This window comes from Oncorhynchus tshawytscha, unplaced genomic scaffold (assembly GCF_018296145.1).
Source record: "Oncorhynchus tshawytscha isolate Ot180627B unplaced genomic scaffold, Otsh_v2.0 Un_contig_1824_pilon_pilon, whole genome shotgun sequence".
In the NCBI taxonomy this organism is placed as follows: domain Eukaryota; kingdom Metazoa; phylum Chordata; class Actinopteri; order Salmoniformes; family Salmonidae; genus Oncorhynchus; species Oncorhynchus tshawytscha.
The window spans coordinates 1004845-1030545 of NW_024609829.1; the positions used below are offsets into that span (position 1 = coordinate 1004845).

The following is a 25701-nucleotide window of genomic DNA, read 5'->3' on the forward strand; positions in this document are numbered from 1 at the left end:
TTGGTACTCACAGACAATTAGCTAACTACCGCCTAAATGGGCTGTCTGTCAGGCCTACTGTTCGTCAAATGAAAATTACTCCTGTAAACGCGCACATTTATTTGTTGACATTTTGGTCAAGTTTCCCTTTATTGTACATTTGCAGAGGCAATCGCCTGTTGATTTTTATTCCCAGTTCCACAAAGAGAAGTAGTCTGGTGTATGTGTGTGTTAATATTTGCTCTCATGGGCAGTGGGGAGGCGAGTCATGACTCAAATGATTCCTTATACTGTCTGAAGTTCTGCCTGTTTTTCTGGCAATATTTGCATTCATAAAACAAAGCTGTTCAATCATTGCAATGTTATCTCATCAGGGATTATTATGTATAATAATAAATCATTAATTAAGCAGATGTTTTAATTGAGAGTACCTCGTTTTAAAATAATGTGACACTTAAAATCTCTTTTCCTTAATAAATCTATGAGGATGTGTTCTTAATTCACATCCTCCTAGATTTATTAAGGAAAAGAGATTTTAAGTGTCACATTATTTTAAAACGAGGTACTCTCAATTAAAACATCTGCTTAATTAATGATTTATTATTATACATAATAATCCCTGATGCCTCTAGTGGAAACTGCCTCTAGTGGTTCCTACGCAACCACACAGACTATAAGATGGCGTAGCAGTGCAGACGTGGTTTGTTGTTTCTCCCGTGTACATTTAGTTTTTTATATATATATATATATATTTCAATTTACTTTCAATCTCTTTCCTATTTTTAAATTAAATATACCTCCTGGCAACCAGCCTCACCCAATGTGATACGGATCCGCTATTTTTTCAACCTTAGTCAGAACCTTCATCAGATGCTAGCCATCAGAAGCTAACCAGCTAATTAGCAACTAGCTATTTAGTCATTGTCAGTCACTGCTAGCGGCCTTTACCTTCTGCACAGACTCCAGACGATTTTAGCCTGGATAATACTTGCCAGCCTGCCAGTATCGGACTATTTTTCTCCACTACAATGCCGGACTCTTGCCGTAAGCCCTGAAACATTACTTCTGATCATCACAGCTAGCTGCCACCGAGTGGCCCAGCACCGAAGCTAGCTCTGAGCCAGGCCCACCTTCCGGCCTGCTCAGTGATCACTCGGCTACACAGCTGATGCCTCCCGGACTCCACCCCAACCCGACTAGAATCCACCACTACTCCACCGGATTCTTGCCGTAAGCTCTGGACCTTTGCATCGGATCATTGCTGCTAGCTAGCTGCTATAGTGGCTAACGCCCCTGTCCAGAAGCTAGCACCAGTTAGCACATCTCCCAGCTAGCAAACAAAATTACTACAGCTACAATACCTCTTTCGCCAACTGCCCTGGACCCTTTGTCGACATGGAGCCCCGCCGTTCCACCAGGACTGGTCTGCCGATGTAACTCTAACCGTTGTGCCCTCAACCGGCCTTTGCCAGACGTCGGAGCAGACGCTTCTATTAGCCCCGGCCAGCTAACTTTGAACGCTGTGTCACCCGCTTGCTAGTGTAGCAATGACTACCCAGCGGCTTCCCTGTTTCATCTATTGCTGTTCACTGGACGCTATGATCACTTGGCTACATAGCTGATGCCTGCTGGACTGTTAATTAATCACAGTACTCCGTTTTGTTTATTTTTGTTTATCTGTCGGCCCTAGCCTCGAACTCAGGTCTTGTGTGTACTTAACTGACCATCTCTGCCCATTCATCGCCATTTTACCTGTTGTTGTTGTCTTAGCTGATTAGCTGTTGTTGTCTGAACCGTTGTTGTCTTCGCTAGCGCTCCCAATCAACACTTGTGATTGCTTAATGCCTCGCTTTATGTCCCTCTCAAATGTCAATATGCCTTGTATACTGTTGTTTAGGATAGTTATCATTGTTTTAGTTTACTGCGGAGCCCCTTGTCCCACTCAACATGCCTCAGATACCTCCTTTGTCCCACCTCCCATACATGCAGTAAACCTCACCCAGCATAACTGCGTCCAGAGATGCAAACTCTCTTATCATCACTCAATGCCTGGGTTTACCTACACTTTACCCTGAACCTATCCTACCATGCCCAGAAATCTGGTCCTATTATTCTCTGTCCCTAACGCACTAGACAACCTGTTTTGATAGCCTTTAGCCGTACCCTCATCCTACTCCTCCTCTGTTCCTAGGGTGATGTGGATGTTAACCCAGGCCCTGCGTGTCCCCAGGCACTCTCATGTGTTGACTTCTGTAACTGAAAAAGCCTTGGTTTCATGCATGTTAACATCTGAAGTCTCCTCCCTAAATTTGGTTTACTCACTGCTTTAGCACACTCCAACAACCCTGATGTCCTTGCCATGTCTGAATCCTGGCTTAGGAAGGCCACCAAAAATTCTGAGATTTCCATCTCGAACTACAACATTTTCCATCAAAATAGAACTGCAAAAGGGGGAGGAGTTGTAATCTACTGCAGAGATAGCCTGCAAAGTTCTGTCATACTTTCCAGGTCTGTGCCCAAACATTTCGAACTTCTAATTTTAAAAAATTAATCTCTCCAGAAATACGCCTCTCACTGTTGCTGCTTGTTATAGGCCCCCTCAGCTCCCAGCTGTGCCCTGGCCACCATAATGTGAATTGATTGCCCCCCATCCATCTTCAGAGTTCGTTCTGTTAGGTGACCTATACTGGGATATGCTTAACACCCTGGCAGTCCTTCAATCTAAGCTAGATGCCCTCAATCTCACACAAATTATCAAGGAACCCACCAGGTACAATCCATAAACATGGGCACCCTAATAGATATTATCCTGACAAACTTGCCCTGACATTATCCTGACAAATACACCTCTGCTGATTTCAATCAGGATCTCAGCGATCACTGCCTCATTGCCCGCATCCGCTCTGGGTCCGGGGTCAAACGACCACCCCTCATCACTGTCAAACGCTCCCTAAGACACTTCTGCAAGCAATCCTTTCTAATCGACCTGGAAGGATATTGACCTCATCCCGTCAGTCAAGGATGCATGGTCGTTCTTTAAAAGTAATTTGCTCAACATCTTAAATAAGCATGCCCCTTTAAAAAATGTAGAACTAAGAACAGATATAGCCCTTGGTTCACTCCACACTTGACTGCCCTCGACCAGCACAAAAACATCCTGGGGCGGACTGCGCTAGCATCGAATAGTCCCCGTGATATGCAACTTTCAGGGAAGTCAGGAACTAATACACGCAGTCAGTCAGGAAAGCAAAGGCTAGCTTTTTCCAACAGAAATTTGCATCCTCTAACTCCAAAAAGTTTTGGAATACTGTACAGTCCATGGAGAATAAGAGCACCTCCTCCCAGCTGCCCACTGCACTGAGGCTAGGTAACACTGTCACCACGATAAATCCACGATAATCAAGAATTTCAACAAGAATTTCTTTACGGCTGACCATGCTTTCCTCCTGGCTACCCGAACCCCGGGCCAACAGCCCCGCAGCTACAGTGCCTTGCGAAAGTATTCGGCCCCCTTGAACTTTGCGACCTTTTGACACATTTCAGGCTTCAAACATAAAGATATAAAACTGTATTTTTTTGTGAAGAATCAACAACAAGTGGGACACAATCATGAAGTGGAACGACATTTATTGGATATTTCAAACTTTTTTAACAAACCAAAAACTGAAAAATTGGGCGTGCAAAATTATTCAGCCCCCTTAAGTTAATACTTTGTAGCGCCACCTTTTGCTGCGATTACAGCTGTAAGTCACTTGGGGTATGTCTCTATCAGTTTTGCACATCGAGAGACTGAAATGTTTTCCCATTCCTCCTTGCAAAACAGCTCGAGCTCAGTGAGGTTGGATGGAGAGCATTTGTGAACAGCAGTTTTCAGTTCTTTCCACAGATTCTCGATTGGATTCAGGTCTGGACTTTGACTTGGCCATTCTAACACCTGGATATGTTTATTTTTGAACCATTCCATTAGATTTTGCTTTATGTTTTGGATCATTGTCTTGTTGGAAGACAAATCTCCATCCCAGTCTCAGGTCTTTTGCAGACTCCATCAGGTTGTCTTCCAGAATGGTCCTGTATTTGGCTCCATCCATCTTCCCATCAATTTTAACCATCTTCCCTGTCCCTGCTGAAGAAAAGCAGGCCCAAACCATGATGCTGCCACCACCATGTTTGACAGTGGGGATGGTGTGTTCAGGGTGATGAGCTGTGTTGCTTTTACACCAAACACACCATAACACCATAACGTTTTGCATTGTTGCCAAAAAGTTCCATTTTGGTTTCATCTGACCAGAGCACCTTCTTCCACATGTTTGGTGTGTCTCCCAGGTGGCTTGTGGCAAACTTTAAACGACACTTTTTATGGTATGGATATCTTTAAGAAATGGCTTTCTTCTTGCCACTCTTCCATAAAGGCCAGATTTGTGCAATATACGACTGATTGTTGTCCTATGGACAGAGTCTCCCACCTCAGCTGTAGATCTCTGCAGTTCATCCAGAGTGATCATGGGCCTCTTGGCTGCATCTCTGATCAGTCTTCTCCTTGTATGAGCTGAAAGTTTAGAGGGACGGCCAGGTCTTGGTAGATTTTCAATATTATCGCTTGCACAGTGCTCCTTGGGATGTTTAAAGCTTGGGAAATCTTTTTGTATCCAAATCCGGCTTTAAACTTCTTCACAACAGTATCTCGGACCTGCCTAGTGTGTTCCTTGTTCTTCATGATGCTCTCTGCGCTTCTAACGGACCTCTGAAACTATCACAGTGCAGGTGCATTTATACGGAGACTTGATTACACACAGGTGGATTGTATTTATCATCATTAGTCATTTAGGTCAACATTGGATCATTCAGAGATCCTCACTGAACTTCTGGAGAGAGTTTGCTGCACTGAAAGTAAAGGGGCTGAATAATTTTGCACGCCCAATTCTTCAGTTTTTGATTTGTTAAAAAAGTTTGAAATATCCAATAAATGTCGTTCCACTTCATGATTGTGTCCCACTTGTTGTTGATTCTTCACAAAAAAATACAGTTTTATATCTTTATGTTTGAAGCCTGACATGTGGCAAAAGGTCGCAAAGTTCAAGGGGGCCGAATACTTTCGCAAGGCACTGTACTTGCCCAAGCCTCCCCAGCTTCTCCGTCACCCAAATCCAGATAGCAGATGTTCTGAAAGAGCTGCAAAACCTGGACCCCTATAAATCAGCTGGGATAGACAATCTGGACCCTCTCTAAAATTATCGGCCGCCATTGTTGCAACCCCTATTACCAGTCTGTTCAACCTCTCTTTCGTATCGTCCGAGATCCCTAAAGACTGGAAAGCTGCCGCAGTCATCCTCCTCTACAAAGGGGGTGACACTCTAGACCCAAACTGTTACAGACCTATATCCATCCTGCCTTGCCTTTCTAAAGTCTTCGAAAGCCGAGTTAATAAACAGATCACTGACCATTCCGAATCCCACCGTAACTTCTTCGCTGTGCAATCTGGTTTCCGAGCTGGTCACGGGTGCACCTCAGCCACGCTCAAGGTACTAAACGATATCATAAACGGCATCGATAAAAGACAGTACTGTGCAGCCGTCTTCATCGACCTGGCCAAGGCTTTCAACTCTTGTCAATCACTGTATTCTTATCGGCAGACTCGTCAGCCTTGGTTTCTCAAATGACTGCCTCGCCTGGTTCACAAACTACTTCTCAGACAGAGTTCCATGTGTCAAATCAGAGGGCCTGTTGTCCAGACCTCTGGCAGTCTCTATGGGGGTACCACAGGGTTCAATTCTCGGGCCGACTCTTTTCTCTGTACATATCAACAATGTCGCTCCTGCTGCGGGTGATTCACTGATCCACCTCTACACAGACGATACCATTCTGTATACATCTGGCCCTTCTTTGAACACTGTGTTAACAACCCACCAAATGAGCTTCAATGCCATAGAACACTCCTTCCGTGGCCTCTATCTGCTCTTAAACGCTAGTAAAACTAAATGCATGCTTTTCAACCGTTCGCTGCCCGCACCCGCCCGCCCGGCTAGCATCACTACTCACTACTTCCGACTTAGAATATGTGGACAACTACAAATATCTAGGTGTCTGACTAGACTGGAAACTCTCCTTCCAGACTCATATTAAACATCCCCAATCCAAAATTAAATCTAGAATTGGCTTCCTATTTCGCAACAAAGCATCCTTCACTCACGCCACCAAGCATACCCTCATAAAACTGACTATCCTACCGATCCTCGACTTCATTGATGTCATTTACAAAATAGCCTCCAACACTCTACTCAGCAAACCGGATGCAGTCTATCACAGTGGCATCCGTTTTGTCACCAAAGCCCCAACCACCCACCACTGCGACCTGTATGCTCTCGTCGGCTGGACCACACTACATATTCATCGCCAGACCCACTGGCCCCAGGTCATCCACAAGTCTTTGCTAGGTAAATCTCCGCGTTATCTCAGCTCACTGGTCATGATAACAACACCCACCCGTAGCACGCGCTCCAGTAGGTATATCTCACTGGTTATCCCCAAAGCCAACACCTCATTTGGCTGCCTTTCCTTCCAGTTCTCTGCTGCTAATGACTAGAACGAATCGCTGAAGCTGGACACTTATATTTCCCTCACTAACTTTAAACATCAGCTATCTGAGCAGCCAACCGATCGCTGTAGCTGTACATAGCCCATCTGTAAATAGCCCATCCAATCTACCTACCTCATCCCCATATTGTTTTTATTTACTTTTCTGCTCTTTTGCACACAAGTATTTCTACTTGCACATCATCATCTGCACCTATATCACTCCAGTGTTAATTTGCTAAATTGTAATTACTTCGCTACTATGGCCTATTTATTACCTTACATCCTCATGACATTTGCACACACTGTATATAGACTTTCTTATTTTCTATTGTGTTATTGACTGTATGCTTGTTTATTCCATGTGTTTTTGTTTGTGTCGCACTGCTTTGATTTATCTGTAAATGAGAATTTGTTCTCGACTAGCCTACCTGGTTAAATAAAGATGAAATTAAAAAAAATATATATTTTAAATTGCAATCATGTAAACACCAGAGCTGGGAATTGCCTGGGACCTCACAATATGATACTATATGTATTGTGATTCTTACGATACCATTTGACACTGCAATTTTATTTTGATTTGATGTTCCAAACATACTGCTCAGTATATGTCTGCTGCAGAGAGACAAGCGAGAGCATGAGAAAAATCGATTTGATCAGTCGTGGAAATAAAAGTGATGAAAACATGTTGGCTCACTATTTAAAAAGAATATGGAGAACAAGCTATCGGATGAAAAATACCAGAGTTTTGGCAGAGGTACTGCCGACTAGCTCTAGCTAGCGCTACATAGCAAAGGTACTTAAAAAAAGAGTCAAAGTGTCTATATAATATTTTCCCAAAATAATATTGCAATATGTAATTGTATCAATTTTCCCCCGATCACTAGTAAACACACATACACACAAACAACGGACTGTCAATGTTCAGAATGGGATTGTTGACTGACACTGTTTACTTGTCTCCAAGCCTGACGAACACGAGGGTTCGACATCCCGTCCTTATGAACTAATAAGGCATGGAGAACAAATGAGATCAGTAAAAATGTGTCCATTAATAAAATATGTCTCTAACTTGGCTAGCTGGTATGTCAACAAAATATAGGCTACCTCTATGTGACTAGCTGGAACGCTCATTGACGGGCTTGTTCATAAAACCTTTTGATTTTAAAATAGTATATCAATAAACAGATTCCAAACAACATAAAGGATATTTGTGACAGAGCTGTGTTGTTTAAAATCAGTCTCTGGGCTCTATGATTCAGGGCAGAGCTCACTGTCATTAGCTTTGAACCCCCTGGGAGCAATCGCCAGATACAGTCAAAGTAGTGGCCTAATAATCTCAAACCATCCAGTCCCATCTTCAATTACCGGCCATCTCAACATGGTTTTTGTTAGAGTGGACCAGAGAAGAGCTGACCCTTTCAGGGGCCTGCAGAGAAACAGACCCCCAAAATGAGCGTTCTATGAAACCATAGCGAGGGTATGTAACTTGAAATTGGCAATTTAATAGGGCAGGGGTTGGACACAATTGAAATTGAGGTCACTGATTCAGCAGCTGATGCACAAACTGTACAGTGGGATATGTGACAGCCATGTATGACTGTCAGAGAAAGACAAGGTTTGGGCGGGATATTTGGTTCTTGGTCCTAATCTGTGCTGTTGTTTCTGATCAATGTCAAAGCCAATTAACCCAACACACTAATCTAATGCACTCAGTTGGGATGATGACATGCATAGCCAGAGGCCAATAAAAAAAGCACAGTAGGCAATCCAGGGATCAACCTATATCACTGGTCAGTATAAAACCTGACTGAAAAATTATGTGAAAAAGAGAGATATCCTGTTCAAAATGTGCTGTATTTAGTCAATTATATCTACTCATTATATCATCTCTATTGACCTGGTTGTTAACAAAGAGGTTGTCGTTCTACTGAGATACCCACATGAGAGGGAGAGAGAGAGGCCCAGCCATGGCCATTTTCTTTCCCATAGCAGACAGTGTGGGCACCATCTGCCAATGGCCACGGATGAATGAGGCTGGGAGGAGGCTAAATATGTGTCTCACAGTGGGCTGAAAATGAATTAAATATGGCTTGGTTTATTTCCCAGCTCCTATTTACTGGAACTATTCACAGATATCCCTGCATGGAGCATACAGAGGGCTACACAATCACTAAGGGCATAGCTGGTTAGTAGACCCGCTGCAGCAGACTAGCTGAGATGGAATAGAGATCAGCGTGTCACTAGCTAGACCTGGGCTTTCTTTTTTTCTTTCATACCATTGAACAGCCAGTGCTAGATAGTGATGGGGGAAAAATCAACACAGTTATATATTGCAATATTACTTGTACGATATTATATCAATACTTTGACTCCCAAGTATCAATTTGCTGGCAATTCCCAGCCCTAGTGCTATAGGAAACAACCTTACACACACAATCCATGACATCATGCTTCACATGCCAGAGATAGCGTAGCCAGTAGGATGTTCAAAACAATAACCTACATGCATTGCAAACAATGGAGGTATTGTCCACCACCACCCGTCGTGTGATCCAAACCCCTGCTTCACAATAATGTGGAAACAACTTTAAATCAAAACGCAAAAGCTGGGGCAGCATTCAAGAGAAAGCGTTTCAAATGCATGCAATTTTAACACTGAGAGACGGTGTAAAAACCGTAGAGGCTTTTTTCTGAATCGATGCTGGGCCAGATTAGCTCCATTCAGGGACAATGAAGTCTGCAGCAGCAAGCAGGTGTTAGCGACAGCTGTAGTAAGGGGGCGTGCTGACTGCGCGAGGCATCGAGAGGAGACAGTGAGGAGAGAGGGGCGTTTCTATTTGTTGTGCTGTAGAAAGCAACAGGCTCAACAGGCAGGGAAAAGGTTCCGCTTGGTTTTACTCACCCAGCATCTGGCTGAAGAGAAGCTGCTCCAGGTCACCAAGGACAGTCACTACCAGCTCTGGATCCACCTTGAGGAAGGACTGGCTCCCATCCCCTTGGCCCTTGGCCCCTGCCTCCCCAGAAGCTCCCGCCACTTGCTTCTTGTTGACAGCCTTGGCCTTGCTGGAGAGGATCTCATCATCAGATTTTCCATCCTCAGGGGCCTTACTCAGGGGCTTCACCTCTGCATAGGGACCCCTAGGGATCCGGCTCTGACCGGGTCTGACCAGGCCAGAAGGAGCCACCAGTGGGCTGAAGGGTTTGGGTTTGCCCTGGAAGAGAGAGTGCTCTGACTTGGAGAGGTTGCGTGAGAGTGGCGCGCCACCTCCTCCGCCACTGCCACCCCCTCCTGCCAGCTTGGGCTTGCCCGTCTTGAGATGCCCCGCTCCAGGCTTGGCCATGTCATCACACCACTTGGGCTCGTAGAGGTGCATCTTCTTCTCTGCATCGGTGAGCACGGCCAGGTTGGTCAGGGACCTCTGCTTGCGAAGGTTGGAGGACACAGGCAGCCGCCCTTCAGAGCTACCTGCACGGTACACCCTCAGTTCCCCTCGCTGGGCACTCTGGGGCATCCCCGACTTGCCCCTCTTGGCTGCCACGCCAACAGCTTTGCCCTCTGCTTGGCCGTACGTTTTGGTACTTTCCGCCCGTTCCATCTTTAAATCTCCTTCTCTGCCTCCTTTCACACTACTTCTGAGCATGCCTCCTGCATGAGAGCATTGAGAAAAGCATCAGCGAGGAGAAAAAATAGTATTCCTCTCGGTCCCCTTGTCCTTGTCAAGAGAAAACAGAAAAAGGCAACCACAACACAGTTCTTGGATCTTTGGTCCTTTTTTCAGACAGATTATAATTATTTTCCTCTCCTCCTTCCCCCTCTCTGTCCTCATGACAGACTCTCCCTTCTTTTCTCTCCTTTCTCTCCCTGTCCTCTCTCTCTCTCGTTCTCCCTGGCTCCGTTTTCTACTCCTCCCTTCAGCAGAGCCTCCTGCCGCTGAAGCGCGCAGCAGCAGAATGACAGTAGCAGCAGACGCAACAACAGCCCCTCCCCCCTCCTCCCTCTCTCATCCTATGTACCATTTAAAGACACTTTGCTCTGCCTCAGCAGCATGTGTGAAATGTAAAGGGAGCGATGAGAAATGATAAGCTTGGCATTTTTAAAACTGGACAGCATAATGATTTTTTTTATCACAGGCATGTTTTCACACGCCCTCGCCTCTCTCAATCCCTTTGTTCTTCCCCTCCCCCCTCCCTTCACCTCTTGGGTCAGGCACGTTCATCGCACACACAATTATGCATGATTTGCCTGTGTGCTGGGGAAATGGATTGTGCAGTCAGACACATTTAGGCATGTCGTTTACTCAGTGCACAAAATGAACAGGGTTAACAGCCGTGAGGAAAGCTGTGTCCAAAAGCCCACAACAACTGGAACATCCAACTTAGCTGTTTATCCTGTCTGAGCTGTCTTATTACCTAACTCTAATCCTGATTTAATCATATGCTTAAATCTACTGAGTGTTATTGACTTTTTACTTAAATGGAACCAGTCCAATGATGTGTACAGAAGAACAATGCTGTCCAATAAGTTTCAAAGTGTGTCAATACCGTATTTTTATATATATATATATATATATATATATATATATATATATATATATATATATATATATATATATATATATATATGTGAGGTATACACTATGAAAATATCACTCGTGTATCAAAATTATTGACGGTAAATCAAATTGTATTGGTCGCGTACACAGTTTCACACAATAGGAAACAAGCTTGTCAGAGCAGCTTGGGAGTGAGGTCATCATCAATAGACTAAACTCTGCATGAGGGAATTGCTTGGGACGAGCAAGAACAAGTTTCAAATAAACAAAACAAAATGCTGATTTTGGCAGGTGTCTATGGAGGTTTTCAGGTCCTTTTTCACTATACAGTATCTTGCCAACAGCCTAAATGAGTGTCACTGGACCAAACAATTGTCATCTTTCCCCTGGCCAGCCAATCAGAATGGGTTTTTGCCAACAAAAGGGCTTTATTACAGACAGAAATACTCCTCAGCACCCTCAGATTTGGAGGTTCTGGGCTGCCGTGGTTACACATGGTCTGCGGTTGTGAGGCCGGTTGGACGTACTGCCAAATTCTCTAAATCGACGTTGGAGGTGGCTTATGGTAGAGAAATGGACATTCAATTCTCTGGCAACAGCTCTGGTGGATATTCCTGCAGTTAAGCATGCCAATTGCATGCTCCCTCAAAACTTAAGACATCTGTGGCATTGTGGATTCTGCTGTTTAATCAAATTATTGATATACTACACCTGTCAGGTGGATGGATTATCTTGACAAAGGATAAATGCTCACTAACAGGGATGTAAACAAATTTGTGAAATACATTTGAGAAAAATAAACTTTTTGTGCATATGGAACATTTCTGGGATCATTTATTCAGCTTATGAAACCAGAACTTTACATGTTCCATTTATATTTTTGTTCAGGGTACTAAGAATGAAATGGTGGAATGGTAATTACAGTTAACCTATTTATTCATTTTTCAATAAATTCAATAAAACAAGTGCAACTAGGCGCCATTTGATACCACAATTTCCTATTGAATACTAGGAAAATACTGTAAAATAAAGTGCTAGCACACTATGGAAAGAGCTGCAAGCAGCATAAGCACTAAACCCAGGTAACAGCATCCAACCCAGACTCATAATGTCTTATAGTATGTAAGTATAGCACTGGAATTACTGCAAAATGACTGTCTGCTTCACCCCCTCCACTTAGAACAAGTGGACATTCATTGACTCTAAATACTGCATGAGGGCTGCTATACCAGCTAGGTGGCTTTCTGTTCACACAGACAACAGAGCTGGGAAATACATGCCTGTTTATTAACCTCTATACCTTCTATTACAGTAAAATAGTACAATATAGTGGCACAATTATGTGTGTTGACATACAGTATGTGTGTAATGTGCCCACTTGAGAAATCAAGAAATCATTTCTAGGTTGTGCTCAAAAGCAATGAAACACAATTTCTCTTAACCAGGAGAACCAATAACCTTTTGGGAACACTATGGTTCACTTTGCTTTGATGCAATGCAACGGACTAGTTTGTTACGATGCCTCAAGGGCCATTTCTCACTGCTCTCCCACCGTGTGCCTACACACTCCACTGGCCTGATATGTTGGTCCCGGGACACCTGGGGTTCTTCTGAGACCCATGGAGTCATTTGATGTGGCTTAGCGAGGGGGACTGAAAACAATGTCATGTTTTGTTCTTGCTTGTCACAAGCGATGCCCCCATGCTGAGTTGAGTCCATTGATGATAACCTCACTCCCAAGCTGCTCTGACAAGCTTGTTTCCTGTTGTGTAGATATTTGTGGATGGGAAAATGTTGATCACAATATTTTGAAAATATTTTTGTATGAGCATATTTATGAAATGGAGCTGGAAATATTGCAATTGCATCAAGTCATTTCTGCCTGGGCAACCCTACTGTACAACCAACATATGAACTGTGCATAAGTCCTTATAAAGAGAATGTTAGCTTACAAAAGACCACACAAAGTATCATAATGTACTCAGCCAATGATACGGCGAACCCATTTCCCGACTGTTCTCAACTGATTTAATGAACTAGGGGAGAGACAACCTTCCTCAGGAGAGATGAGGGTGAAACAGCATCCAGCCGCTGCTTTCCCACAGATCTGGAGACAATTCCGAATGTACTGGCCAGCAGTGTGTTTTTGTGTGTGTGTGTGTGTGTGTGTGTGTGTGTGTGTGTGTGTGTGTGTGTGTGTGTGTGTGTGTGTGTGTGTGTGTGTGTGTGTGTGTGTGTGTGTGTGTGTGTGTGTGTGTGTGTGTGTTTACATGTGTCTCTGGTTGTGTGTGCATGTCTATGAGTAAAGAGGCTATGAGGGGATAGCTCCACAGCTGCCAGTAGTAAATTTCCCTGGACAATCTGTGTAATCATTTTGTGGCGACTCAGCTGCTATGGGGTGCTGCAACATATGATGATGCAACACATAAAAGATGTAGAGGAACGTCCAAATGTTCTCACCCAGTGTGCGTGTGCGTGTGTGGTCAAAGAAAAACAGAGTGATCATTGATACCCTACCATAAAAATACATCTTGTTTAAATCACTAATTCAATCATTTTGCTGAGCGGAATATGAGACCGAGGGTCCACGATGTTGTAAAAACCTGAATTAAATAATAATCAGTGGGTTTTTTTCCCCCCAAACTTCCCTATATGCTGAATATTAGTGCATTCCTGCTGAGCTCAATGGGCTGGAAACCTGTAGAGGAAGGCTGAAGCAAACTGCTAATCCGCCGTGCTCGTTTCCAATCTCATCAAAGTGATTATCTTACCTCCTTGTGTTAATGTGGGAGCATTTTGTCTTATGCCACAGAAATAATACTATTTTTAGAGTAAAATGTTCCACTGTATTGTTCCTGGACAAACCGACCAAAAATGTCAAAATGTTTACAGGCTGTTTCAACAGAAGTCATTCTTAATGAGCAACTGAATGCGAAGAAAAAACGTATCTTGTTAGAAATGGCCTATGTGGCATTGATATTAGTCAGAAACATTTATTCCACTGGAAAGAATGTGCTAAAAAGTGCAAGTAGGATAATATTGGTCATAAAGTCAGTATTTTCCAAAAACAGAGTTGTGTAAGATTTATGTAACTGAGCTCATCACGATTTACACAAGCGTTGGTTTTGGATTACAATCATGCCCACTTGCCCATGCTGTTTGAACTCTATGCAATCGTATAGCAGAACCTGACCGTGAGACAAACCTGCCCCCATTACGCAGCTCCTTAGGCTTGTTTACTTAAGACAACATGTCGCCAATGTTCTGTTGAAAGAACACTTGGCCCCTAAACCCTTTATGGAGTGGCCACTTGTTGATGTGTTTGATAGTGATCACTCGAGTCTGCCACTGTTTTGGACAAAATGAGAATTGAGACGATACGCACTTGAATCCCAACTGCCACAATAGAAAAAAAAACATTTGAGAGAATCGTCTGTGCTGCCACGACCTGGTTCGCTATGAAATACACCCAGATATGCGCTTTTTTTTTTAACTTGAGAAATACTGCACCAAACACCTTAGCAAGACTTAGCAAAACTGTGCTCCTCGGAGATCTCCTCAGTGAAAACTTCAAACTTAATAACAGATTTCTTGATGAATCTTAGATTCATTCGGACTACTTTGACGAAGAGGTAGTGGCTATGTTGTTGCCACTCCAGAAGGACAAACAACAGTAACTGCCACGGTACGATGTGGGGAACATAATACACCCAAATCGAACCACACCCCCAAGACCCCCAAAATGAGCACCAGAAAAATAATTGGTGCATTCAGCCCCCTTCTGAGCGTCATTGCTCACAGTCAATGCTGGCATAACTGCAACCAGCACAGCAATCAGATCAGAGTTACATATCCTTTCTTTCTTTAGATTATTTGTTTGCTTGTTTTGTTTCGCTAATTAAACCACACACTGATTATACTGATGAAGTCACACAGAGAGCATTTATCCATATGAAATAAACAGATAACCCGAGCATCCCTCTCTCCCTCATCAATAGTGTCTAGGACACAGTGACAGGTTGGAAGTGGCCCCCCAGGGCTGTCCCGGGGGGATGAGAGGCACTCTCTGACAGGAGGCGATAGTTGATCCCCAGATCAAATCACTGGGTCCCTCAGTCCGGCATCTGTCCATTCGGCCCTGAAGACCACTCAACCATGCAACCTGCCACCACCCTCTCTCAGAGGAATAAAGTGAGGGGCGGATACCGCCTCTCTAAGTCATCACAATAATTAAGAGACTACTTTGAAGGCTTTTATAGTGAACGCAGTTTTATGAGGTACTTTTCTCATTATCCGTGCACTGGGTGTTCCTAAACAGTACTAATCAGTACAAAACTTGGACACAATGCCCCCCTATCTTTATTACATTACCAGTGACCTTTGCATTCTCCTCTTAGGCCCGTGGTAATTGTAGGTTAACATTGTGGTTTGTTGTAGATAGGAATGTTTGTAAATGGATAATAATGGCAGAATGACTATTCTCTAATTGTCAACCATTAAGTAACTTCTTACTAAACATTTTCACAGACATGAACAGACATTTTCACAGACATGTCACTGTGAAATCGAAAAAGCTCCTATTCAACATTTGATGATGCGAAATGTACAAACACCTGCTGTACTTGTCTTTCTACGATAAGATATGCCTAAAACAGGCAGTGGAGTTTAAAGTTAAGAGTGGCTTTTTAAGCCGTTTTCATATTTTGTACGGGATTTGAGAGTGATTTTAACAGTCAGGAAAACGTGTTTTCCCACATGTGTATTTATGAAAAGCTGTACTGACAAGACAGCAGCAGTGCCATCCAGTCGTGACAAACTGCTGGAGGAGATCCTAGATCCTGATGTATCAAACAGGTGGAGTAATGAAGCTTTTACTGTACTGTACATTAGCAGTCACTGTAGTGAGAACTAGTGACAGGGGCTGAGTTGGGCATATTAACAGTAGACTATTATAATATAGACTTCATATGCTGTATGTGTCTGGCAGTCTGCCCTGTTTACTGAAAAACAACTGCATGTTGTATACAGTATCATATTTCGCCGTATTGCCACGACTGTCAAAAAAATACAGGGGGTGATTAAAATGTTAGTAATGTAGCGATGTGTTGTTTTAGTGTCATATTTTGAATAATGTAAAACATTATGTTGAATTGACTTTAGCCAACTTTAGGTCTTCTCCCTGAAGATTTTCTCTACCTGCAAGACAATGGGTCATAAAAAAGCTCTATATCTATCCCTCTTATCCTCCTCTCTGCCCCGCTCTGAGCTCAGCTACTTCACAGGGGAGGGAAATATCTTTAGGGAAATAGTACCCAGGGGGTGAAGTATATTTTAGGGAGAAAGTACCTATTCAGTACCGGAATTGGGACTTGTGTGTCCCAGTCTTCATATTACTTTTGCTTTGGTCTTTCAACAACATGTGGTAGGAAACAGCGCAATAGCCGATCTGAAAAGGTACAAATCTGTAATTCTGCCTCTGAGCAAGGCACTGTTCCCCGGGCGCCAAAGACGTGGATGTCGATTAGGGCAGCCCCCGGCACGTCTCGGATTCAGAGGGGTTGGGTTAAATGCGGAAGACACATTTCAGTTGAAGGCGTTCAGTTGTTCAACTGACTAGGTAACCCAATTTCCCTTTCCCTTTTCTAACTGCAACATGAATAGGTTATATCAGTAGCCTATATCCAAGGTACCCATCGCCCCTAATCTTCATCGGATGCACTCATAAATGTTCTTCTACTCACAGAATGTTTCTAAGATATGAAGATATGATTCTCGAGCATTGGTCAAACACCCAATCATACAGTGACTCTGGTTCTGTTCCTGTGGTTTGTCCGGATTGCGTTCTCTTTTTGAGTGAACCAAGGTGCGTTTTTTAGTGCGTTGTTTAGATATTGTTCACACCAGTCCAAACAAACTGAACTAAGGTGGTAAATGCACCAGAGTTCAGAAAAACTACTCCAAACCATTTTGATGTGAAAGCCCCCTTAGTCCCAGAAAAAGGCACAAGACTTTAGAGAGCTAGTTATTGCCTAAACACTAGCACACTGTCACACCCTGACCTTAGAGAGGCATTTTATTTCTCTATTTGGTTAGGTCAGGGTGTTATTTTGGGTGGGCATTCTATGTTGTGTATTTCTATGTTGGCCTGATATGGTTCCCAATCAGAGACAGCCGTTTATCGTTGTCTCTGATTGGGGATCATATTTAGGCAGCCCTTTTTCCCACTTTCTGGTGTGGGATCTTGTCTACATTTAGTTGCCTGAGGGCACAACAGTAGCTTCACATTTCGTTTGGTTATTTGTTGTTTTTGTACAGTGAGTTTCGGTTTATTAAAATTATGTGGAATTCCACTCATGCTGCGCCTTGGTCTCATCATTACAACGAGTGTGACACACACTTCAGCTTACTGTGTGCTTCCCAGTCGAAACTGTCAAGGCTCAGGAGAAGACCCAGATGCAGACAGTTTCGAAGTAACAAGCGTTTATTACAATGACGGGGGGCAGACAAATGACAGGTCAAGGGCAGGCAGAGGTCAGTAATCCAGAGCAGAGTCCGAAAGGTACAGAACGGCAGGGTCAGGGCAGGCAGAGGTCAGTAATCCAGGGTGGTGTGCCATGGTACAGAACGGCAAGCAGGCTCAAGGTCAGGGCAGGCAGAATGGTCGAAGATAACTAAAAAACAGGAACTAGAGAAAGACAGGAGCACGGAAAAAACACTGGTAGGCTTGACAAAACAAAACATATTGGCAACAGACAAACAGAGAACACGGGTATAAATGCACTGGGGATAATGGTGAAGATGGGCGACACCTTTAGGGGGGTGGAGACAAGCACAAAGACAGGTGAAACAGATCAGTCGTGTGACAGAAACAAGTTTGTGTATATATTATATTTTGTGATGTTTTTGTATGTTTTTGTTTGTTTTGTACATTTTTGTATGTTTTGTAAGTTTTCTTGAAGCTAGTCGAAGTTCGGTAGCCGAAGTATACACCCTTTCGTCAGTGATTGGTCAACAGTAGGGATTATTCAATTAAGTGTTTGTTGTCATTCAACAACAGACAACTAATTTTCATGTACATTTTTTCACTTGAGAAATACTGCACCAAACATATTAGTTAGATGTAGAATTGTGCGACTAAGACCTCTGCCAAAACGTAAAATATGAATTTCACACATTAATTCAGATTATAAAACAGTAATATTGTTGCTTCTTGTTTTCCAAGTGTAGGTATTTTAAGGGAGTATGTGAGCACAGACATTCACTCCACCTAACCGAGCTCTGATAGGAGCAAACCGAACCTATGCATGCGGACGCCTAAGCTAACCTTCTTCAAGGAAAGAAGAAGACAGTCAGAGCACAGCCTCCGGAACTCAATGAATTAGCCAAAAGACAGAGCAACCAGGAACACAATCCTGAGGAGACAAGAAGAGAAACAATCACAAGGATACTCAGAACAAGAAAGGCTACACAGCCATCTTCCCCTGTGTTCTTTTCTATGTGGTCTGAGCAACAGACTTTGCTCATTCACTGAGTATGACATCTTAATATTCTGATATATCGAGGTCTTTACTTCGCATCTTTCACCCTGTTCCCTACCCTTTTCCATGATCATTCTCATTATGTTTGTAAATATTTGGATTACTTTGTATATAATTGATGTATAATGGAATTGTGTTGTCTTCTTACTCTGGAAGAAGTGAGCTCAAATTGACGAGTAAAGAACTCATACCTTCAGATAAACCCCAATTATATCACCAGGTTATTGTTGAACTAACGCATAAGTCAGGTCTTCATAGAAGACCAATTTTGTCCAATAACAGGCTGGTGCTCCGATTTCATAGTAATAACTGGACACACTTCACTACGTCAGCATTAACACAATCCAGACTGTGCATTGTCAGGGTATTGCCACACAACTCAGTGGTGTGGGAAGGCTGGAGGGAGTGACTTCAACCGCTGAGGTGTGCGGTAATTACCTAGCAACGCACAGACGGGGGTGTGTTAATGTGCTTATAAAATGTTTTTATTGAAACATTTTATTTGTGAGAATTCCCTCTGAAAACGACTGCTTGTCGCTAAAAAAGCCAGCAGTTTCTGGTTGCAGCAGTGTGGTTAATTTCTGACATTAATGTATCCCCCACTACTTCTCTGACTGTTGCCATGTCACTAAGCGACATGCAACAAGTTATGTCGATGATGACAGAACGATAATATTGGCCTCAGTCTGCCTTAGTAGTAATGCCATAACTGCTACATACTCACTTGGCTAGCCAGCTATAGAGTAGCAGGGACAATTAGCTGCCTCTTCCTCTCTGTTGGTTGTTACACAAGCTGGCTAAACTTCTTGTCACTTCACTTGCTAGCTAACTAGTGCGCTAACATTAGCTAGCTACCTACAGTACAGCAGAGTCACGTCAGAGACTTGACAGCAGAAATGAGAACAAACTCCATCTTCCTAGCTATAGTGCCTTCAGATAGTATTCATACCCCTTGACTTATTCCACATTTTGTTGTGTTACAGCCTAAATTCAAAATTGATTAAATATATGTTTATTTCTCACCCATATAACACAACGCCCAATAATGACAATGTAAAAACTAAATACAGGAATATCTCATTTACTGTACATAGGTATCGACACGCCTCAGTCTTTACATTTTAGAAACACCTTTGGCAGTGATACAGCTGTGAGTCTTTCTGGGTAAGTCTCTAAGAGATTTGCACACCTGGATTGTGCAATATTTGCACATTATTCTTCTTAAAATTCCTCAAGCTCTGTCAAGTTGGTTGTTGATCATTGCTACACAGTCATTTTCAAGTCTTGCCAAAGATCTTCAAGCCGATTTAAGTCAAACCTGTAACTAGGCCACTCAGGAACATGCAATGTTGTCTCGGAATCAACTCCGGTGTATATTTGGCCTTGTGTTATAGGTTATTGTCATGCTGAAAGGGAATTTGTCTCCCAGTGTCTGTTGGAATGCAGACTGAACCAGGTTTTCCTCTAGGATTTTGCTTGTGATTAGCTCTGTTCCATTTCTTTTTACTCCTTGGTCCATAAAGATAATATGATGCCCACAATAAGTTGGGTGAATTTTGGCCCATTCCTCCTGACAGAGCTGGTGTAACTGAGTTAGGTTATAAGGCCTCCTTGCTCACACATGCTTTTTCAGTGCTGCCACAAATGTTCTATGGGATTGAGGTCAGAGCTTTGTGATGGCCACTCCAATACCTTGACTTTGATGTCCTTAAGCCATTTTGCCACAACTTTGAAGTATGCTTGGGGTCATTGTTCATTTTGGAAGACCCCTTTGCGACCAAGCTTTAACTTCCTGACTGATGTCTTGAGATGTTGCTTCAATATTTTCCTACCTCATGAAGCCATCTATTTTGTGTAGTGCATCAGGCCTCCTGCAGCAAAGCACCCCCACAACATGATGCTGCCACCCCCTGCTTCACGGTTGAGATGGTGTTCTTTGGCTTGCAAGCCGCCCCCTTTTTCCTCCAAACATAACAATGGTCATTATGGCCAAACAGTTCCATTTTTGTTTCATCAGACCAGATGGCATTTCTCCAAAAAGTACAATCGTTGTCCCCATGTGCAGTTGCAAACTGTAATCTGGCTTTTTTATGGCGATTTTGGAGCAGTGGCTTCTTCCTTGCTGAGCGGCCTTTCAGGTTATGTCGATATAGGACTCGTTTTACTGTGGATATAGATAATTTTGTACCTGTTTCCTCCAGCATCTTCACAATGTCCTTTGTTGTTGTTCTGGGATTGATTTGCACTTTTCGCACCAAAGTACGTTCATCTCTAGGAGACAGAACGCGTCTCCTTCCTCAGCGGTATGACAGCTCCGTGGTCCTATGGTGTTTATACTTGCGTACTATTGTTTGTACAGATGAACGTGGTACCTTCAGGTGTTTGGAAATTGCTCCCAAGGATGAACCAGACTTGTGGTGGTCTACAATTTTTTTCTGAGGTCTTGGCTGATTTCTTTTGAATTTCCCATGATGTCAAGGAAAGAGGCAGTGAGTTTGAAGGTAGGTCTTGAAATACAGCCACAGGTACACCTCCAGTTGACTAAAATGATGTCAATTAGCCTATCAGAAGCTTCTAGTGCCTTGACATCATCTTCTGGAATTTTACAAGCTGTTTAAAAGTTACAGTCAACTTAGTGTATGTAAACGTCTGACGTACTGGAATTGTGATGATAATAATAATAATTATCATCTGTCTGTAAACAGATGGGGTGGCAGAGTAGCCTAGTGGTTAGAGCGTTGGACTAGTAACCGGAAGGTTGCAAGTTCAAACCCCCGAGCTGACAAGGTACAAATCTGTCGTTCTGCCCCTGAACATGCAATTAACCCACTGTTCCTAGGCCGTCATTGAAAATAAGAATTTGTTCTTAACTGATCTTGCCTAGTTAAATAAAGGTAAAATTTTAAAAAACAATTGTTGTAAACATTACTTGTGTCATGCACAAAGTAGATGTCCTAACCTACTTGCCAAAACTATAGTTTGTTCACAAGAAATTTGTGGACTGGTTGAAAAATGAGTTTTAATGACTCCAACCTAAGGATATGTAAACTTCCAACTTTAACTGTAAATATTTCTAAATCCTTAAACCATTTGACATTACAGAGTATTGTGTGTAGGCCAGTGACTCAATATCTAAATGTAATCCATTTCAAATTCAGGCTATAAAACTATAAAACTATACCTACAGTACGTGGCTAGCCAGCCTCAATTTGCAGGGCAATTTGTCAGCTATTTGTGTAGTGCTTCTTGATTGACGATTGGTTGGCCCACTTAACATTAATTAGCAAGCGTGCATGCTCACTGCCTAGGCAGCAACCTACTTGCTACGAAGTTACAAAAAAACAAACCAACAACCTAACAAACTGAAATTGGATGCATTCAAAATGCAGGACCGACGAGGGTAAACTTTACTACCTAGCTAGAATGAATTAGTTTATGCAGAAATGTATTTTTTGCAGAATCTTAAGGTGAGTGATATGCATACTACGGTCTGTCTGTGTTACAAAATGTGTTGCAGCCACGAGCCAAGTTTAACATGAATCTTTTCATTTTAACGTAAGCTTCATTAAAGTTTGTGGCTACCACTGGCTTTGGATCTGAGGTGAGGCATGGATATTTTGAAAACTGGCACTACTTCAGCGATTGACGAGGCTACTTCAGACAGTGCAGATTACAGGGAATTGTCAATGGCTTGGAGCCCCATTTTAGCCAATCAGATCGTAATGTAATGTAGCTAATCATGGTTGAATGATCTGTCAAAACATGATCAGGGGCTAGGATTGATTCTAAGCAGAGTGGAATTCAAATAGATTTATGTTGAAAAGGAACATGGAAAAACCACATAGCAGTGGCATAGTCGTAATTTGAACATTTTGGCGGGGGTCTGTTGGAATGATGAAACATCCTCACCAAAGACTGAACATTCCATCTTTTGTGTGTGAATGTAAATGTCTTTAGTGTTTGTTAAAGGGCCCTGTTTTCAGTCATATTTCATATCCTGTTATAGTTTGAATGTTTTTCCATCATTTCACCTGCAGCAGTTAAGTGTGTCAATTGAATGTGTGAGGTATGTGTGTAGAATAAGGATTAATTGTGTATTGTTGGCCCCACCAATTTGATTTGATTGAATACAGGTGTATATCTGTTTGTGGGGATGGTCAGTGGGGGCTGGACTGTCCTGCTGGTGTCACGTTCTGACCTTTATTTCCTTTGTTTTGTATTTATTTAGTATGGTCAGGGCGTGAGTTGGGTGGGCAGTCTATGTTTGTTTTTCTATGTTTTGGGGCATTTCTATGTTTCGGCCTAGTATGGTTCTCAATCAGAGGCAGGTGTCATTAGTTGTCTCTGATTGAGAATCATACTTAGGTAGCCTGGGTTGCACTGTTTGTTTGTGGGTGATTGTCTATGTTGTAGCTTCACGGTTGTCATTTGTTTATTGTTTTGTATACAGTGTCAGTATTTTCTTTATTAAAGATTTACCATGGACACTTACCACGCCGCATTTTGGTCTGATCCTTCTCGCCTCTCCTCTTCAGATGAAGAGGAGGAAATCCGTGACAGAATCACCCACCACCAACGGACCAAGCGGCGTGGTAAACAGCAGCGACGACAGCAGCAGCAGCGGCAACCACAACGGCCAGCATCACAGGACTCCTGGACATGGGAGGATGTATTGGACGGCAAGGGTTGCTACACCTGGGAGGAGATCCTGGCGGGAAAGGATCACCTTCCATGGGAACAGGTGGAGGCAGCTAGGAGAACAGAGGCAGCCGGAGAGAGGAGCCGGCGATATGAGGAGGCAGCACGGCAGTGCGACAGGTACGAGAGGCAGCCCCAAAAAATTTTTTTGGGGGCAGACGAGGTGTGGTAGTGAGCCAGGTAGCAGACCTGAGCTCACTCCTCTCGTGCTTATTATAAGCAGCGCATTACTGGTCAGGCACCGTGTTATGCGGTTAAGCGCACGGTGTCGCCAGTGCGCGCCCATAGCCCGGTGCGCTATAGGGCAGCCCCGAAAGTGCCGTGAGAGTGTGGGCATCGAGCCAGGGCGTATGGTGCCTGCTCAGCGGGTCTGGTCGCCGGTACGCAGGTTGGGTCCAGGTTATCCTGCGCCGGCTCTGCGTGCTGTGTCTCCGGGCGCTGGGAGGGTGCAGTGCGTCCTCTGCCTGCTCTCCGCTCGTGCCGGGCGAATGTGGGAGTGGAGCCTAAGGGAGAGGTGCGTGTAGTAAGCACTAGATCTCCCGTGCTTACCCACAGCCCGGTTCAACCTGTGCCTGCACTCTGGAGGGTCCGGGCTAGAGTAGTTGTCCAGCCTGGGGAAGTGGTGCCAAGGTTGCGCACCAGAGCTCCAGTGCTCCCCACAGCCCGGTCCTTCAGTTGCCTCCTTTTAACACCAAGCCTCCTGAAGGTCTCCCCAGCCTGGTGGTTCCTGTGGCAGCCCCACGCACCAGGCTGTCTCTCCGTCTCCTCCCTGCAGGTGGTCCTGTCTGTCCGGCGCCGCTGCCGGAGTCTCCCGCCTGTCCGGCGCAGCTGCCGGAGTCTCCCGCCTGTCCGGCGCTGCTGCCGGAGTCTCCCGCCTGTCCGGCGCCGCTGCCGGAGCCTCCCGCCTGTCCGGCGCTGCTGCCGGAGTCTCCCGCCTGTCCGGCGACGCTGCCGGAGCCTCCCGCCTGTCCGGAGTCTCCCGCCTGTCCGGCGCCGCTGCCGCTGCCGGAGCCTCCCGCCTGTCCGGAGCCTCCCGCCTGTCCGGCGCTGCTGCCGGAGCCTCCCGCCTGTCCGGAGCCTCCCGCCTGTCCGGCGCTGCTGCCGGAGTCTCCCGCCTGTCCAGAGCTTCTGCCCCTCTGTCCACAGCTTCTGCCCCTCTGTCCAGTGGGGTCATTGAGAGGGGTGGCCATGGTGAGAAAGCCACGGAGGCGGACAATAAGGCGGACTAAGACAATGGTGAAGTGGGGTCCGCGTCCTGCGCCAGAGCCGCCACCGCGGACAGACGCCCACCCAGACCCTCCCCTATAGGTCAAGGTTTTGCGGCCGGAGTCCGCACCTTTGGGGGTACTGTCACGTTCTGACCTTTATTTCCTTTGTTTTGTATTTATTTAGTATGGTCAGGGCGTGAGTTGGGTGGGCAGTCTATGTTTGTTTTTCTATGTTTTGGGGCATTTCTATGTTTCGGCCTAGTATGGTTCTCAATCAGAGGCAGGTGTCATTAGTTGTCTCTGATTGAGAATCATACTTAGGTAGCCTGGGTTGCACTGTTTGTTTGTGGGTGATTGTCTATGTTGTAGCTTCACGGTTGTCATTTGTTTATTGTTTTGTATACAGTGTCAGTATTTTCTTTATTAAAGATTTACCATGGACACTTACCACGCCGCATTTTGGTCTGATCCTTCTCGCCTCTCCTCTTCAGATGAAGAGGAGGAAATCCGTGACAGCTGGGAAGTTGGCGATGGCATAACTTGATTTTGTTAAGCAGTGGCATGTATTCATGGAGGCCAAGAGAAGCAAGGCTTCCCCAAAAATTGACCAATATCTTTTTTTTAATCATAAAATAATTTATCTTTCGTTTCTCTGTGTTTCATAATTTTCCTTCAATTCGCAAGATGCTGAAAGTATCTCACAGGAGAAATCATCCTAGTGAGCGAAACAGCGCCCCTCTGTGTGATGCTTAGCATTGGTAAGGAAAGCCAGTGAACATTTGACCTCTCTTGACAAAAAAAGTATAAAAAAATGTCCAATCAGCTTTGAGCTAAACTGAGCGAGCTCAACTGTGAATGGTCCTGGCGCACCAAAAAAAAGTGTTAAGGGAAGCCAGCTTGTATTTTGGCATCACTCCTATCCAATCCAATTGAGAGCATAGCATACGTCATTGACAGAAACTTGAATTGTTGCATCTCGTTGTGTTGTTGTCCTCCGGTGGTTAGTTAGATAGCTAAAATTGAGACTTTCCTAAATTAGTCATGGAAGGATATAGAGATTTGGACTTTAGGTTTTACTTAATTCTCTGTATTGGCCAATGATTATAACGACGATTCAGATCCAACCATTAATTCATACATTGTTGTGCC

General features: G+C 44.0%; 1 protein-coding gene across 13 annotated transcripts in view; it reads right to left on the reverse strand.

Moving 5' to 3' along the window:
- The window catches only part of nav1b (neuron navigator 1b), a 133201-nt gene that overhangs the window by 73370 nt on the left and 34130 nt on the right, over nt 1-25701 (reverse strand). For 12 of the 13 annotated variants that reach the window (XM_024426501.2, XM_024426500.2, XM_024426509.2 and 9 more), the window contains exon 4: nt 9458-10201. The exons of the other annotated variant lie outside the window; for it this stretch is intronic. In XM_024426501.2, the coding sequence (XP_024282269.1) occupies nt 9458-10201 (744 nt within the window). The remainder of the gene's footprint in view (nt 1-9457; nt 10202-25701) is intronic. 13 annotated transcript variants of the gene reach the window in all.